Source organism: Podarcis bocagei, assembly GCF_964188305.1.
Source record: "Podarcis bocagei genome assembly, chromosome: 9".
NCBI lineage: Eukaryota > Metazoa > Chordata > Lepidosauria > Squamata > Lacertidae > Podarcis > Podarcis bocagei.
Window position 1 is genome coordinate 76,010,107 of NC_138134.1, and position 15,801 is coordinate 76,025,907.

At 47.9% G+C, this 15,801-nt stretch overlaps 1 protein-coding gene across 1 annotated transcript in view; it reads left to right on the plus strand.

Annotated features, from left to right (window-relative positions):
* The window catches only part of ATRN (attractin), a 167,776-nt gene extending 156,258 nt beyond the window's left edge, over window positions 1-11,518 (plus strand). The window contains 2 exon segments of the mRNA XM_081206904.1: window positions 2,690-2,804; window positions 4,618-11,518. Of these exon segments, the coding sequence (XP_081063030.1) occupies window positions 2,690-2,804; window positions 4,618-4,742 (240 nt within the window). The 3' untranslated portion in view covers window positions 4,743-11,518.
* Window positions 11,519-15,801: the final 4,283 nt, after the last annotated feature.

A 15,801-nucleotide genomic window follows, 5' to 3' on the forward strand; every position in this document is an offset into this window, starting at 1 on the left:
GGGAGTTGGAGCAAAGGCTCTTGGACCACACTAACAGCCTCTTTGGTGCGGAAGCGGGAGGCCTTCTTCAGCTCTGCGGCGTTAGCCATTCCGTTGAGAAGAGTAGGTACCTGCAGGTTGGGCATGGGAAGATGAACTCCATGGAGTTCCCCTTCAGCTGTGACTCACCTGATGAGATGCACATTAAGAAAACAAGAGCCTAAGGAGAGATTGGTGGATCAGGCCAATGGCCCACCTCGTCCAGCATCCTGTTCCCACAGTGGCCAACCAGATGCCTATGGGAAACCTGCAAACAGGTCCCCTTCCTGTGGTTTCCAGAAACTGGTCTTTGAATGAATGTAGTGCGTTTCTCATTTCCTTTGCAGAAACAGGGATTCATACATTACCTGGGGGTTAGGGATGCGGTGGGGGTTGTGTGTTATTTTAGTAGGGAAGGCTTGCCCTTAAGTATTTTCGTCTTCGTTCTCTACTACAAGGAATGCACCTTGTATCGTAACTCTGTCCTGGCTTAATATCAATTGAAATGTTAATGAAGATCATGGACCTGCACATCCTATAAGTTGCTTGCTTGAACAGCTGAGCCATTGGCTTTCTCTCCTTTTCCTGAAACCAGTGTCCTTCAGCCTTAGCTCCTCAGATGCTGTTGGACTACAACTTCCATCGTCCATGACCATTGGCTACGTTGGCTGGGGATGGTGGGAGTTGTAGTCCATCATGATCTGAAGAACCAAGGTGGAAGAGCACTAATCTAAACCGTGGTGTGGAATGCCTGCTCCGCTCCCATTTGGTCTGTGAGACCCTTTCAGCCAAGCCATGCCCACCTGCCCTACAGGTAGGGCAGGTAAACATGTGGTGCTCTACTGAAAGTGGAGTTAGCAGGCTCTGCCAATCAGCTGGTGGGCCTTTGACTGCTTGGTTTGATTTCAAAGGAAAACTGGTTACTTGGTTGGGTGATTGGCACCTAGGGGGCCTGTCCACCTGTTAAAGTTGGCCTGTAGGGGAGGCAAAGATCCAGTCCGCTGGCCGGATTCCAATTCCCCATCCTTCCTCTTCTACACTCTTTATATATACTCGTCTCCTCTTTCTCTTTCCTCTTCTTTCTGTCTATTTCTCTCTCCATGCTGGATGCCACCATGGGCAATGTATTACTTGGAGTTGCCTGGCACTGCATGCCCATTAGTTCTAGTAATTGAGTTCCGGCAGAATATATGGTGCAAGTTTGTTCTCCACTGCTTTTGTAAGAAAAGAATTATTTTGAACTTTAGCAACTCCATAGGGAGTGGAGATTCCAGGGCACAGGCTGCTGTAAATATCAGCCTCCCTGTGATAGACAGCGAAATGCTTTGCAGGGACTAATCCATCAGTGTGTTTGTTATCCGTTTAATACTAGAGATGCGTAAAGGCACTAATTTTGGTTTTTCTCTCTGTCACTGCCTTGTTAGGCATTTGTTAACTTAATGGTGACTTTGGTTCCTTCTCCCTTTCTTTTAACATCTATAGTTTCTGTTTGGCTCAGAAGTACTGCATTATAATGCCTCACCTAACGAAGAAGGCAATAATTGCTCCGTTTAGGACGTCATAAAAGGAATTTGCTTGAAGCTGAAACTTTATAAGCAACAAAACGTACCAGCCGCTAAGCAGAACAGTGTTTTCCTTTCCTTTCCTTTTGTAATTGCTTCTCTGATAGTTTGCTCGCACAAAGACCCAAGTTTTTGAGCCTTGTTCCCAGCTACATTGCCGTTGAGAACACTCTGCTACTTTTAATAGATGTTGAAATACAGCTCTTTAGTACCTTTTCGATTTAATTACATGCCCCATTAAAATGAGCTGCTGATCTATCAAAGTGAAATATAGATGGAAACACTTTCCGGTTTATTTTCTTACCTTTTCGACCACAGGGTCTTGGAGCCCTGCTAAGTGCATGTTAGACATGTTTCAGGAGCCACACAGAAGAAACCAGCGTGACATAGCAGAGGGCTAGAGATTTGCGACATGAGCTTGAGAGAGAAAAATAAATTTCATACTCAGGAATGCCACCTGTGTCTGTGATTTTTGGGAAACCCTGCGGAGCTGCTGCCAGCCAGTGTAGGTAATACTGAGCTAGGCAGACCCAATGGTCTGACTCTGTATGAGGCACCTTCCTGTGCTCCCAGGAGTTGCCTTGTACCTGAGGATGGGGAACTTGTCACTCTCCAAGCGTTCGTTCTGCTCCAACTCCCAGAGCCTGTAATTCAGATGCTCTTTTTCGGTATTCCTCTTCCTTCTGCACCCTGCCGTCGCCTTCCTCCCCAGTTATGCAAAGGCACGGATGAACCTTGGCTTCTGCTGTGCCTGCTAAAAAGTATTGGCTGAATTGATTCTGGGAATGTGCGCACACAAACCTGTATTTAACCACGGAGAGATCGCTTAAAGTAAGCTGAGCAAAGATAAATAAATCAGATGCAAGAAAACACAGCTGCTGATTGCTTTCCCTTGACTTTAAAAATAAAAAAGGGATGCTGCCTCTGTTCCATTCTGTGAGCGCTTCTTATGGCCCCTTGCGTTCGTTCTGTCCAGGTATAGCATATCATGGAGTTTGTGGCTGCAGATTGGATTGCGGTTTGGTTGAAGATTAGAGGTCAGCTCCTAAGCTGGCAAAAACAGGTGAAACTGGCATGAAGTAAATTATTCTCTCTTTTCTCCCCTGCAGACTGTCCCCAAACCCATAGCGTTGGAGCCCTGTTTTGGCAACAAAGCTGCTGTTCTGTCGGTATTTGTGAGGTTGCCACGAGGCCTGGGAGGTATCCCTCCACCAGGGCAATCAGGTAAGCAACCACCGTCCTTCCACAGCACGGTGCCCTTCTGTTTTTTTGAAGTATGCTGGAAGTTGTCGTCCAGTAACATAGTCGTCCAGTAACCCCTTCCTACAGCCATTCGATGTCTAAGACCACCCGACCCTTTTTCGCTTTCCTTTCCTTGGGGCCACTTTAAATGCAACTCATTCCTTTCAAAGCACCTCCACGTGGATGGCTGCTTGTGCCGATTTGCATGCCCGTGTACGCCTAGTATAACTGCATCTGCTAAAGGCATATAACTGACATGTTGTACGCCCCGGCGCATGGAAGCAAGTGCTGCTGTTGGTATAGAGGCACTCATTTCCTGCTTCCTGTCTTGTTGACAGTGCTTGTTGTCGGCATCCGTCTGTCTCAAAAGACAATGGAGATCACTTCCGTAGAAGTCAAATTGCATGATTAGAAGTAACCTAAGAGACTTCCCTAGGGCACAACGCTGGCAGTGTTTGTGGAGGTTTTGGGCTGCCCAGACCACAAGACTCTCCTCTCAGCCTTGGTCCAAAGGAAAGCAGTTCAATGCGTTTTGCACCAACTTGGCTGTAGGAGTTGTTGAAAGGAGGCGTACAAGGCACCATCCCACCATCTTAGCAGATCCACTCTGGATTTGTGTAGGCTTTACCCGTTACCCCTTTCTTCTCCCAAAGATATCCTGCAAGGAAATGGGAGATTTAGGATAAGAGTTTTCCTTCTCTTAGATGGGCTATCTTCCCAGGTTGACAAGCCCCACCTGCCCCTCACTTCCCTCAACAGCATACGCAGAAACCGTTGGAAGCACAATTAGACTTGTCTTTTCACTGAAGCCTGTCTATGCATGCAGGGGAAGTCTTAACTGCCCACGGACTGCCTTGCCAGAGTGGTGCATGCTCTGGTTATCTCCCGCTTGGACTACTGCAATGCGCTCTGTGTGGGGCTACCTTTGAAGGTGACCCGGAAACTGCAATTAATCCAGAATGCGGCAGCTAGACTGGTGACTGGGAGTGGCCACCGGGACCACATAACACTGGTCCTGAGAGATCTGCATTGGCTCCCAGTACGTTTCCAAGCACAATTCAAAGTGTTGGTGCTGACCTTTAAAAGCCCTAAACAGCCTCGGTCCAGTATACCTGAAGGAGCGTCTCCACCCCCATCTTTCAGCCCAGACACTGAGGTCCAGCTCCGAGGGCCTTCTGGCGATTCCCTCATTGCGAGAAGTGAGGTTACAGGGAACCAGACAGAGGGCCTACTCGGTAGTGGCGCCCGCCCTGTGGAACGCCCTCCCATCAGATGTCAAGGAAATATGCAGCTATCCTATTTTTAAAAGACATCTGAAGGCAGCCCTGTTTAGGAAAGTTTTTAATATTTCATGCTGTATTGTTTTTAACACTCGATTGGGAGCTGCTCAGAGTGGCTGGGAAACTCAGCCAGATGGGCGGGGTATAAATAAATTAATAATAATAATAATAATAATAATAATAATAATAATAATAATAATAATAATAAACTTCACAAGGGCAGAGTCACCCTGCCTTAAGAGTTGTCTGTAAGCTTTGGGTTCTCTCTGGATGCTAGCGTTGCCATCTTCCACCCCATCTTCTGAATCCTGGCCAAGGGTTGGTCCACCTTCCACTGAGTGTGGAGACCAGTTGCGTCAGAGATGGGTGCAAGGAATCTGGCCAGGGAGCACCAAGAGGCAGAAACCTCCCTGGGTCTCTGGCCAGTCTAAGTTGGATGGGTGTGGTGATGCTGGCTGGGCTCCCCTGTTCTCCGTTCTGCCTGTAACTCCCTGCTCTCCCCCTTCTCCTTCCAGGTCTTGCAGTAGCTAGTGCGTTGGTGGACATTTCACAACAAATGCCTATTGCCTACAAAGAGAAGTCGGGAGCGGTACGAAGTCGCAAACAGCAGCCTCCAGCCCAGCCCGGGACCTGTATTTGATGCATGGACATCTGAACTTCCTCTTTAGGGTTTTAAACACAAGGGATTACCTGGGAGGAGGAGGACAGAGGTGTGGGGTTTTTTTGCAAGGTTTGTGTCGCAAAGGACACCTCGAAGCACCGGGCGCAATGTTTCTGGGGAGCATCCAGCCCTTCCTGCTGGCGTTGTCTTAGTTGGCCTTGTTTTGACATCCACTCCGTCTTAGATTTGCCAATCCCGTCGTGCCCGCCTGGCTCCCACGTTTTTGCATCTCCCTCCCCTATCCAGCTAAAGGCCGTTGGTTGCGAATCCATTATCCGTCCGCCTCTACCACTGAAGGTTGGCAGTTGGGAAAAGCCACGGGAAGACAAAGAACACTCGGCTTTTTGTATGTGGAAAGCGCTTTGTGGTATTTGATTTTCTTCCCCACACCCCTTTTCTGGTTGTACAAGAAAAGCTGCAGCACTTACAGATAATTTTCTGCCCTCGGCAGTTAAACCCCCAGGATTTAAGGAGAAGCTAACTCAATTTCCTCCAGGAACCCAGTGTTGTAAAAAATTCTATTTATTTCTCTCTTATTTAGAGCTCTGTTCCAAATACAATACCTTCATTGGGGCTGGGGTTATGTTTCCGCTTTATTTTCATCCACCTGACTGTATTAAATCGAGGGATGCTGTTGAGTATGGCTGGGTGCTACGCACTGCAGCACATTGCCAGGATAAAACAACAACACCTCCCTTTTCTGGGAAGATTAATGTTTTTCACGTGGATCTATGTGGCAGATCTGTGTGCAAGTGTTCCCAAGGTTTTAAATAGAACCAAGGCAGCAAAGGGGAATTAGCATAGCTGGCCTCTTGCGTAACTACATTCCTCAGTTACCCTGGGCAATCCGTGGCCTTTTCCGCGCTGTGCCCAGTTAACAGGCGCAGAGCATAAAGACGCTAACCTGTTTCAGGCTGACTGAGCCGTGGTGGTTGTCGGGGGGCCGGGGTGGGAGGCTGGAATGCTTCCTATTTATTGTCATTTCACATCGTGCATCTGCTTCCATTCAAGGCAGATGTTGCATGGACGTTCCCTCTTTTGGGCGCCACTCCTTTTCCACACCCTTTTTTATTTTACCTCACTTGAGAACGAACGTGGGGAAAACCACTTTCTGCATTACAGTGGATGTGCTCTGAAGAGTGGTCCCTTCTGTTTGAACAGCTTACATTGCTCGCTCCTCCCCGATACCTATCAATAATCCTGCACACCGGGAAAGTGTACTCCTGCAAAGGCAAGGGTAGGGTCTGAATTAACTCTGAAGCACCCCTTAGCCAACCTGGTGCCCTCCAGATGTTTGGGACTACAACTCCCATCACGCTGTGCTGGCTGGGGCTGATGGGAGTTGTAGTAAGCATCTGGAGCACCTTTCTCAATCTTGGGTACCCAGATGCTTTTGGCCTACAACTCCCAGCATCCATGACCACTGGTCCTGTGAGCTAGGGATCATGGGAGTTGTAGGCCAAAAACATCCGGGGGCCCAAGGTTGAGAACCACTGAGCTGGAGGGTGCCAGGTTGATGTAAGGTGCCCCAAGGAGAGGCTGGGAGACCTGAGCGTGGCACTTGGTGGCACCCTTTGAGTGCCTTCTCAAGAAGTCGAGGTGCAGCTTCTCGGTTGGCCCAGGGGCTGGACTGCCATTGGAGATTGAGAGCCACTTACATTGCTCTGGCCTTGATAAATCCTGGGCAGTTAACCAGGTTGCCCGTTGTACGTTCCAAACAGAAACCAGCAGAAACCTGCGGTTTTATTAGCTTGGCAGCCAGAGAAGCAGGAGCCTTGAGAAGCAAGAAGTGTTGGCTTTGGCACTCTCTCCAAATCGAGCGGGCATTGCAGAGTTGGCATGTGTTCGAAGTTGCTGTAACTCAGGTTTTCACTTGCTCTTAACACCTATTGCGTTCCCTCTGAAAATCACTCGCATGTGTGTTCAGAAGGGACCAACCAGGCTTCCAAAACAGGGCAGGGATAGTCAGCGCACCATCCCATTTTGCCCAAACTGTGTCCCACTTACAATGGAACCGCTGGCGGCTGCTTGGCGGCGCATGCCATCCCAGCCCACGCAAGGGGGTCATGGGAGCCAGTCCATTAGCCATAGCAAGAGTCGCGATGCAATTGCACTTTTGCCGCCGATGGAGAGCGTTCCCGTTGCCTATATGCATGCAGAAAGCAGCAGCAAAGGCTCCCGTCACTGTAGCATTGCTTCCACTCCAGCAGCTGGGAGCTGCTCCTGATGCCACACTTACTGGAGAAACCCCTGTGCCACCCTCTCATCTGGGCACAACACACTGCTGTAGCCTAGGAGGAGGCAGCTATGTTTGGCCCTTAAGTGCGGCTGCCGCCCCCAATAGCATTTTTCTGGCAAGTTCTTCCCCTGCACAGATCTGGGGCTTGTGCTCCCAGCATCCAGGTGGGGAACAGTAGCTTGAAACATAAATGCGATTTTTTTTAGCAGTGTCGCATGTTGCAGCTCCTATAGTTACACCTGGAGTAACTGCATCCCTTTCCCCAATCTACCCCCTTTTCCTCTCTTGAATGCAGTAATGTATTACAGCAGTATTTTGAGCGGACTCATGGGGATGGAGAGGGAGTGGAGATGAGAGAGGCAACGATCTAGACTCCTTGGAGGTGCATTGCGCGACTGGAATTAGCCGCTCATTTGCATCTCACAATGAACAAACGGTGAGCGACCAAAGCTTTCTTGTTCTGGACTGCCTGGCCAGAAATGTTGTCGTTGTGCATATTAATGAAACTGTACTTCTTGAACCCTACAGAACTGGAACAAACGTACAATTAAAATAGCATCTCTCTCCCTGCCCCTCCCCAGTTTGCTTTGTTGAAGCTGCACTTGAATTGACTTGTCCTTGGGGAGAAGTGGAAGGCAGCAAATTACCTCTCGAAGTCCATTTTTGCAGCATTAAGGAGCCTTGGGGAGGCTGTGTGGGTTTTGTGTGCGGTAGAAAAGAGCCTGAATCTGCCATGGCAAAGGTGTTGACAAGAGTCCGGGATGAACCAAGATCCCTTGCCCACTTCCTGCTAAGCACCCGTCTCCTGGACCTTCCAGTTAGGATCACAGATCTGAAGATCTGGGAGTAGAGGACTTGTTCCCATTCGGCTTGCTCCAGTATTATACTACCAGTGTCGCTTCCATTGAGACACGGAGGAGTTAGGGGAGTGGCGCTAACAAATTTCTCTCCCATCACCATCGCTCAAGCAGAACTGGGAGTCCCAATCTCCAAAAAGAACTGCACCACGAAAATCACGGAAAGCCTGCAGAGTTAATCCGACTACTGGACTGCAATGCTCCCAAAATACGAAAATAAAATTATTTGCCAAAAAAAAAAGTGTGTGCATGTTTCGGGAAGGAGATCTGTTTGAAGAACTTCGGGTCTTAGTTCCATAAATGGCATACAAGTTGATTTAAGGAATAACCTCTTGTGTCAGAGAAGGCCTTCGCGACCCCCATTTTCCATGGACTACCCACCTGCACCGACAGACCAACCTGAAATCGATGGAAGTTGTGCGGGAACACCTTGAAATGAGCAGGCCTTGTACAACTCCCCCAGCTGATTCTGGTGTTTTGTGCCAGCTAAATTTTGCTTTTCAATGGAGGGTTGTTTCCCCTGGTAAGCGGAGGAGTTAGGGATCTTTACAGAGATTCGCCTTTCAAGCCATTATTTCAGAATCTGAATTTTGCGGCTTTTGAAGTTCTGGAGGCAGCTGGAATTGAGATCTCTGTAGGGGGGCACTCTTTAATACCTGGGATATATATATATAATTGTTTCTGTTCTCAAACAGTTCCTCGGTCATTCATCTCCTCTGGTGAGCACCTGGGAGCCTGCTGCCATCCAAGAAGGTGTTCTGTTTGGACCTGTGATTTGTACACAAAGGCAGACGAGTATCTCTGGCGATGCGGCTTGCGTGTCCTTCGGAGCTGTCAGGCCACAAATGTTCTGTGTCACAGATGCCAAAGCCCCGGCTGTCTCTTGACTGCCTGGTGCCTGAGATTCTCTTCCCTCCCCTCCTGGATCTTATCCATGAATAATGTAACCTAACTGTGGCGAATTGCAAACGCTTGAAGAATGACAGGCTGTGAAAGCACCCCTTGACAGGTATCTGCTGCCTTCTAGTTACCATGCACACTGTATTAAGGAGGAAAGAAATTCCCCCACGGAGACCGCCGATGTGTGAGAATATATTCACTTGGTTTCCAGTGCGCTTTTAGAATTACTGTCGGAAATGGGCTTTATATATACACAGTATCTGTATATCTATAAAATGAAGGCTGAGACCTTGGCTATGAGTGTAGCGTTGGAGCAAAGAAGCTGAGCTGTGAACCAGGAATCCAGCCTTTTCCGGGAACTCAGTAAGTGGTCTTAGACATATATATATCCCCCCCCCCAACCTGCAATTCTGTGCCACCTTACAGGGTTGTTGAGAATGTGTTTCAGAAAGGAGGAGCAGCTCAGACCCTAACTGGCTGACCTCCAATCTCTATCTCAAACCCCCTCCCCAAATTTCTGGACTCTTTCCCATTGTCATAGGCCCGGCTTGCCTGACCCGCTGCCAGCCGGATGTAGCCCCAAACATCTGGCAGGACCCAGGGTGGTGATGGCTGCCCTAGCTAAACATTAAGAGGGCACCGACACAGAACTGATTTCCTCACTCGTAATAGCTGTAAACCAAAGCCTGCTGCAAACCATCCTAGTAGCAGCGACTCCTTGTTACTCTTAGGGTGATATCATATTCACGCACACAGCAAAAATAGCCTGCAGGTGAGCCCCTGCTATTGGGGAACCCTTGTATTATGCACAGATCTCTAGGTGAGGAGTGGAGCCCCAGGTCCACAGCCAGCACGTTGCAGCGCCGCGTCTCGCTAGAAGCATTTGGACCTTGTCTGGTATTGTTCAACAGCTGCTCCGAGGCGACCTGGCAAAAAGCACCCAGTTGTGCTGGTTTGTCAAACCAGTGACTCATTTGTCTCCCTCCCAAGTGTCCGGAGACTCAAGCCTGTGTGTGACCCAACTCAGCTTTCCTAATGGGAAACCCAAAATTTGGGGAGGAAGAGCTTTTGTAGTTCAGGGCTGGGAAGGATGGAGACCCAAACAAGTCTGTCCAGTGTAGCCGCGTGGGGAATAACTGTCTGCCCCGCAAGGCAGGCTTCCCCAGCGTGGAACAGGAACAGAAGTGACTTGTTGCGGTGCAGCAGCTGAGTGAAAAACTTGGCTGTGCATGAGGCCCTGAAAGACGCTGTGGGTATTGAAATCTCCCCTGGGACAGCAGTCGCCAATGTAGCGCTCCCCAGAGGTGAGATTGCAACTCCCATCATCTCAAGCTAGCATGGCCAATGGGCAGGAATTGTGGGGGTTGTACCCCCAGCAGCCTTTGGAGAGCACCACATTGGCCTTGCCTGCTGTTCCTGGAGAAGACAAGTCCCCCCAGGCCTCATCCAGGCAAGGGCTTGTGAACAGAGCCCTTTGAGATCGGACTTGAGGAGCCACCCAGTCCAGGAGCCTGGTTTTCCCCCAAAGGAGCTGACCAAATGCATCTGTGAAGCTGGCAAAAGTGGGGCACGATGGCAACGGCAACATATCCAGAGAGAGAGAGACTGCCTTTCCGCAGGCCAGTTTCACCTACAGTCATCTAAGCCCAGTGGGCAGCACCAACATGGTTTATTTAATTGCCAAAACCACCGCTTGCCAGTTTCTCTTTCACTCCCCCCCCCCCCGCTTCTAACACCTATTGAAGAAGTTGGGATTCAGGTCAGTTGCCTTGGCGGCTTCCTCTTCCCTTTCAGCTGCTACTTGAAATAACTTTTGCTGGGTTGTGTCTTATAGATGCAGGTTGGTTCCTCCTTTGCGCAGCTGCTCTGTAGGTAAGCGTCTTCGGCCAAGAGGCCGACGGCGCTTTTGTCTTTCTGTTCTTCTCATAAACCCCAGCACCAGTCTCTCTACCTTTTCCTAGCAGCTTCAAATTTTAAAATTCAGGATGTGGTTAGCTGTGCTGCTTCACGTTGCCCCCCCCCAAAAAAAAAAACCCAACCTCTCGACTCTCCCGCCTCTCTGCAAAACTCTTCCAACAAACTTTCTTTGTTTTCCCAGGAAAAAAAGCTGCTCTTTTTTTTTTTTTTGCGTCTTCCAGATTCAGAATGCTTTTGACACTTTTGAGCCTGGTCTCTTCGCATCAGGAATCTGCTCCAGCACTTAAAACGGGATGGGGGAAATTAAGTGAAATTTGTCATGGTGTGTCAAATAATGTCGGCCCTTGAAACAGCAAAAGAAAAAAGCCCTTACATTTCTATTACTCTGAAATTTGTGCACAAAGAGGTCTTTTCTGTAGAGTTCTTGAACTAATTTTCTCTTAGGAATTCCTTTCTGTTTCTCCTCCCCCTACAGTTCTTTCTTTTTCTGGTGTGGGGGAAAAAACACTATTCTTCTGTATTTGGACCTGAGCTTAGTTTTGTTCATATGTATAATTTAGCCTTTATTGCATTCATATGTAAATAACGAGTAAGTATTGTAAAGTATTTCATTGCTGGGGTGGGGATGGTATAAAAATACGCATTTTAGGGCTGCTGGTTTTTTGGTATTTTTTTGTATTGTAAAAAAAAACAAAATAACAGCTAATTTAAAAGCAGGAACAAGGTGATGAATACGTGCATTTTAAAACACCAATGTGAAGTATATGTATGTAAATAAAAGTAAATAATGAACAAAAACTTTTTTCCCTTCTGGAATAAAAAGAAGACGATCTGGTTAAGAATGGCTGCCTCATTTTTGGTTACCCTAAAGGCCCTAAATGGCCTTGGTCCAGTATACCTGAAGGAGCGTCTCCACCCCCATCATTCTGCCCGGACGCTGAGGTCCAGCGCCGAGGGCCTTCTGGCGGTTCCCTCATTGCGAGAAGGAAAGCTACAGAGAACCAGGCAGAGGGCCTTCTCGGTAGTGGCGCCCGCCCTGTGGAACGCCCTTCCAGCAGATGTCAAAGCGATAAACAACTACCTGACATTTAGAAGACATCTTAAGGTAGCCCTGTTCAGGGAAGTTTTTAACGTGTGATATTTTACTGTATTTTTGGTTTTTATGGAAGCCGCCCAGAGTGGCTGGGGAGGCCCAGCCAGATGGGTGGGGTATAAATAATATATTATTATTATTATTATTATTATTATTATTATTATTATTATTATTATTATTATTATTATTATTATTATGTATTTCTCGCATTCACACCCCACCTTTCCCTCCCAGGAGTGTGGGGCAAAATTGCTGGGTCTTCTCCCCATTTCATCGTTGCAGCAGCCCTGTGGGGTAGTCTAGGCTGTGTGTGTCACTCATGGCATGTTTCATGGAAGCAGACATTTGAATCCAGGTCTGCCTGACCTAAACATGCCCCACAAGCTGCTGGCTGTGGAACTATGGAACTCTCTGCCACAGGAGGCAGTGATGGCCACAAACTTGGATGGCTTAAAGAGAGGATTAGAGGAGGAGACGACTATTGATGGCTACTATCCAGGATGTCTACTCTGCCTCTACAGATGGAGGCAAGAATGCTTCTGAATACCTGTTGCTGGAAACCACAGGAGACGAGAGGTCTCTTCTGCTCAAATCCTGTTTGTGGGTTTCCCCACAGACATCTGAAAATAGGATGCGGGACTAGATGGGACATTGGTGTGATCCAGCAGGGCCCTTATGTTCTTATGCTAGTGCTTTTCTTTCACTCTGTATTTCCATCTGCCAAGATCCGAGCAATAATAATAATAATAAGTTGGGCAGCTTCCAACTGAATATGAAAAACAATACAGCACCAGACATTAAAAACTTCCCTAAACAGGGCCACCTTCAGTTGTCTTTTAAAAGTAAAATAGTTGTTTATTGCCTTGACATCATCTGGGAAGGCGTTCCACAGGGCGGGCGCCACTACCGAGAAGGCCCTGTGTGACTGGTTCCCTGTAACATCACTCATTATAAGAAAGTTAATGTTTTCACCTTGCCTTGCAGTTTAAGGAGTCAGTGGGTTTTAAAACCTGCATCAAGACTTTGTAGCACGAGAGAAGGGACGAAGAGTAACACAGAAGCTCTTCCCCTTTTGTTTCATTGGTTTTTTTTGCCCTCCATTAAGTCAGTGGGTGACCCCGGCTGTTCCTTCAGCCCAGCCAGGTAATCCAGCCTTCGAAGAGCTCACCTTTCTTGTGCTCAGAGTCTGCAAACAGGCTTTGGAGCCAGCTGGGTTACTCCAGAACCGGTTAGAGTACCTCCCTCCATAATCCTCCGAAAATATTCCTTAGCTTATTGGAGATGGGGCTTTCGGGGGAGATCAAATCCTCTGTTATTTCTCATCTTGGAGAGGAAATTGTGATTAGAGTTGCTCAAATAGCTTTAAATATTCTATATGTGTGTCAAGTGTAACAAAGAGAAAAGGAAAGCCAGCTCACATTAGCAGTAAGAATAATCCACCCGAATTTAAGCATGGGAGGAATTCAGTTATTATTGGTCCATCAGCACAAGCATTTCTTATTGCCAGATCAAAACATTATTCCCTCCCCTTCCCCTGTGTGCTGCTCTGGGGGGCTATCTATAGCTTTTAACCACAATGGCAGCTTTGTACCTCCACCAGCAGAAGACCTTGGTATCTCGAATTTCAGTGATGCCCTTTGTGCCACCAAAACCCAGTGCCACCCCCAACCGCTCACCTTCCATTGGTATTCTGCCTGGAGTCCTGTGTCCTGTGTCCAGTTCTGGGCACCACAATTTATGAAGGATGTTGACAAGCTGGAAGGTGTATTTTAATATTGTTTGTTTGATGTATTTTAATATTCTTTTGGAAGCCGCCCAGAGTGGCTGGGGAAGCCCAGCCAGATGTGCGGGGTATAAATTATTATTATTATTATTATTATTATTATTATTATTATTATTATTATTATTATAATATAAGGTGTGCAGAGGAGGGCATCCAAGATGAGCAAGGGTCTGGAAACCAAGCCTTATGAGGAACAGTTGAAGGAGCTGGGTATTTTTGGTCTGGAAAAGAGGAGACTCAGAGGAGATACGAAAGCCATCTTCAAGGATCTCACACTGAAGGTGGAGCAAGCTGGTTTTCTCCTGCTCTGGAGGGTAGTACCTCAACCAATGGCTTCAAGTTATATATAATAATAATTTATTATTTATACCCCGCCCATCTGGCTGGGTTTCCCCAGCCACTCTGGGCGGCTTCCAACTGAATATTAAAAACAGTACAGCTTCAAACATTAAAAACTTCCCTAAAGAGGGCTGCCTTCAGATGACTTTTAAAAGTAAAATAGTTGTTTATTGCTTTGACATCTGCTGGGAGGGTGTTCCACAGGGCGGGCGCCACTACCGAGAAGGCCCTCTGCCTGGTTCCCTGTAACCTTACTTCTCGCAATGAGGGAACCGCCAGAAGGCCCTCAGCGCTGGACCTCAGTGTCCAGGCTGAACGGTTACAAGAAAGGAGATTACAACTAAACATCTGAAAGAACTTTGTGACAGTAAGAGGTGTTCAACAGTGAAACAGGTTCCCACAAGAAGTGGTGGACTCTCCTTAATTGGAGGTTTTTAAACAGAGGTTGGATGGCCATTAGTCAGGGATGCTTTAGCTGAGATTCCTGCATTGCAGGGGTTTGGACTAGATGACCTCTGAGTTCCCTTCCAACCCTATGATTCATAGTTGCTATGCACAATCTGATGTGATAAAGGCAATTCTGGAAGACAACGGGTTCCCCTGTCTCTTTGCATCTCCTCCTTGGATGAGTCAAGCGCTTTTCTGCTTGGCAGTCTGGCCTCAGGCTACCCTCCCCTGTGAGGTGAACCATTTGTAACTGGTTACATCATGAAATCTACGCCAAAGCAAAGGAGATACTTGAAGTCAGTCTGGGAATAGGAGCTGGGGGGGGGTCTGGTTTCTCACCCCCAGAAGGGGGGAAAGCAGCAAGTTCCCCCTTTAATTGATTGATTTTGGAGTCCATCACAGTTTCCACTGGCTGATTTCTCCAGATAATTTGCCAAATGCGGCCGGGAGGTAACCTTTCTGCCTCCTGGCGCCTGAGCGTACATTAACTCCTAAGAAGGGAGCTGAACCAAGTCTCGTGGTAAGAAATGGTTGTCTTGACTGGAGTGCTCCAGAAAGGAGAAAGAGACCCAAATTGGAAAGTAAAGTATTACTTTTATTTCTGTCCGAGTTGGGAATCTGCCTTTGATGGGTCCCACTTCAATGGACAGCACATAAAACGGGCTCCCCCCCCCCCACTCCTGGCATACTTATGCATATTCGATTTAGCTTGTTAATGAGGAGAGAGGGAAATGAGTGGCTGGGGAAAAGAGATAATAGCCCATTGTCTCAAACATTACTTTAGCCCATGCTTCCTTTATTTCTCAGTTCTCACTGGGCTTTGCAGCGCACCTGCCTTTGAGCTTCTTATCGCTCTTCCCAGCCCCCCCCCCCCAACATTTCTCTCATCTTTGAGTCCCTCAGTGACCTTTGCTGCTCCAAATCCATCACCCAACAGTTCCTGAGAGGAGGGTGGGTCTCATCAAACCTTCAAAGTACAAGGCACGTAAAGTACAAATATATTGCCCAATAACAGCAAATCGATACTTGTTATCTGGCAAAAGTTAGAACTGGCAAAGCTTGGGTTTGCAGTTCTGAGCCCCCGCTTTCAGGGGTGGTGGTGAGGAAGCAAGATTTGTGGGGGGGTCGATGCCGTGAACCCCTCCATCTTATGTTCAGCTTCCATAAACAAAACCGTGTATCCTAACAGCACCACAGTCTCTGCTGACTTTCATTTCAAGAAAACAACCATGGGTAACTCCTGGAGTAAGGGACACGGGTGGTGCTGTGGGTTAAACCACAGAGCCTAGGACTTGGTGATCAGAAGGTCGGCGGTTCGAATCGCCACAACGGGGTGAGCTCCCATTGCTCGGTCCCTGCTCCTGCCAACCTAGCAGTTCGAAAGCACAAAAAGTGCAAGTAGATAAATAGGTACCGCTCCGGCGGGAAGGTAAATGGCGTTTTCATGTGCTGCTCTGGTTCTC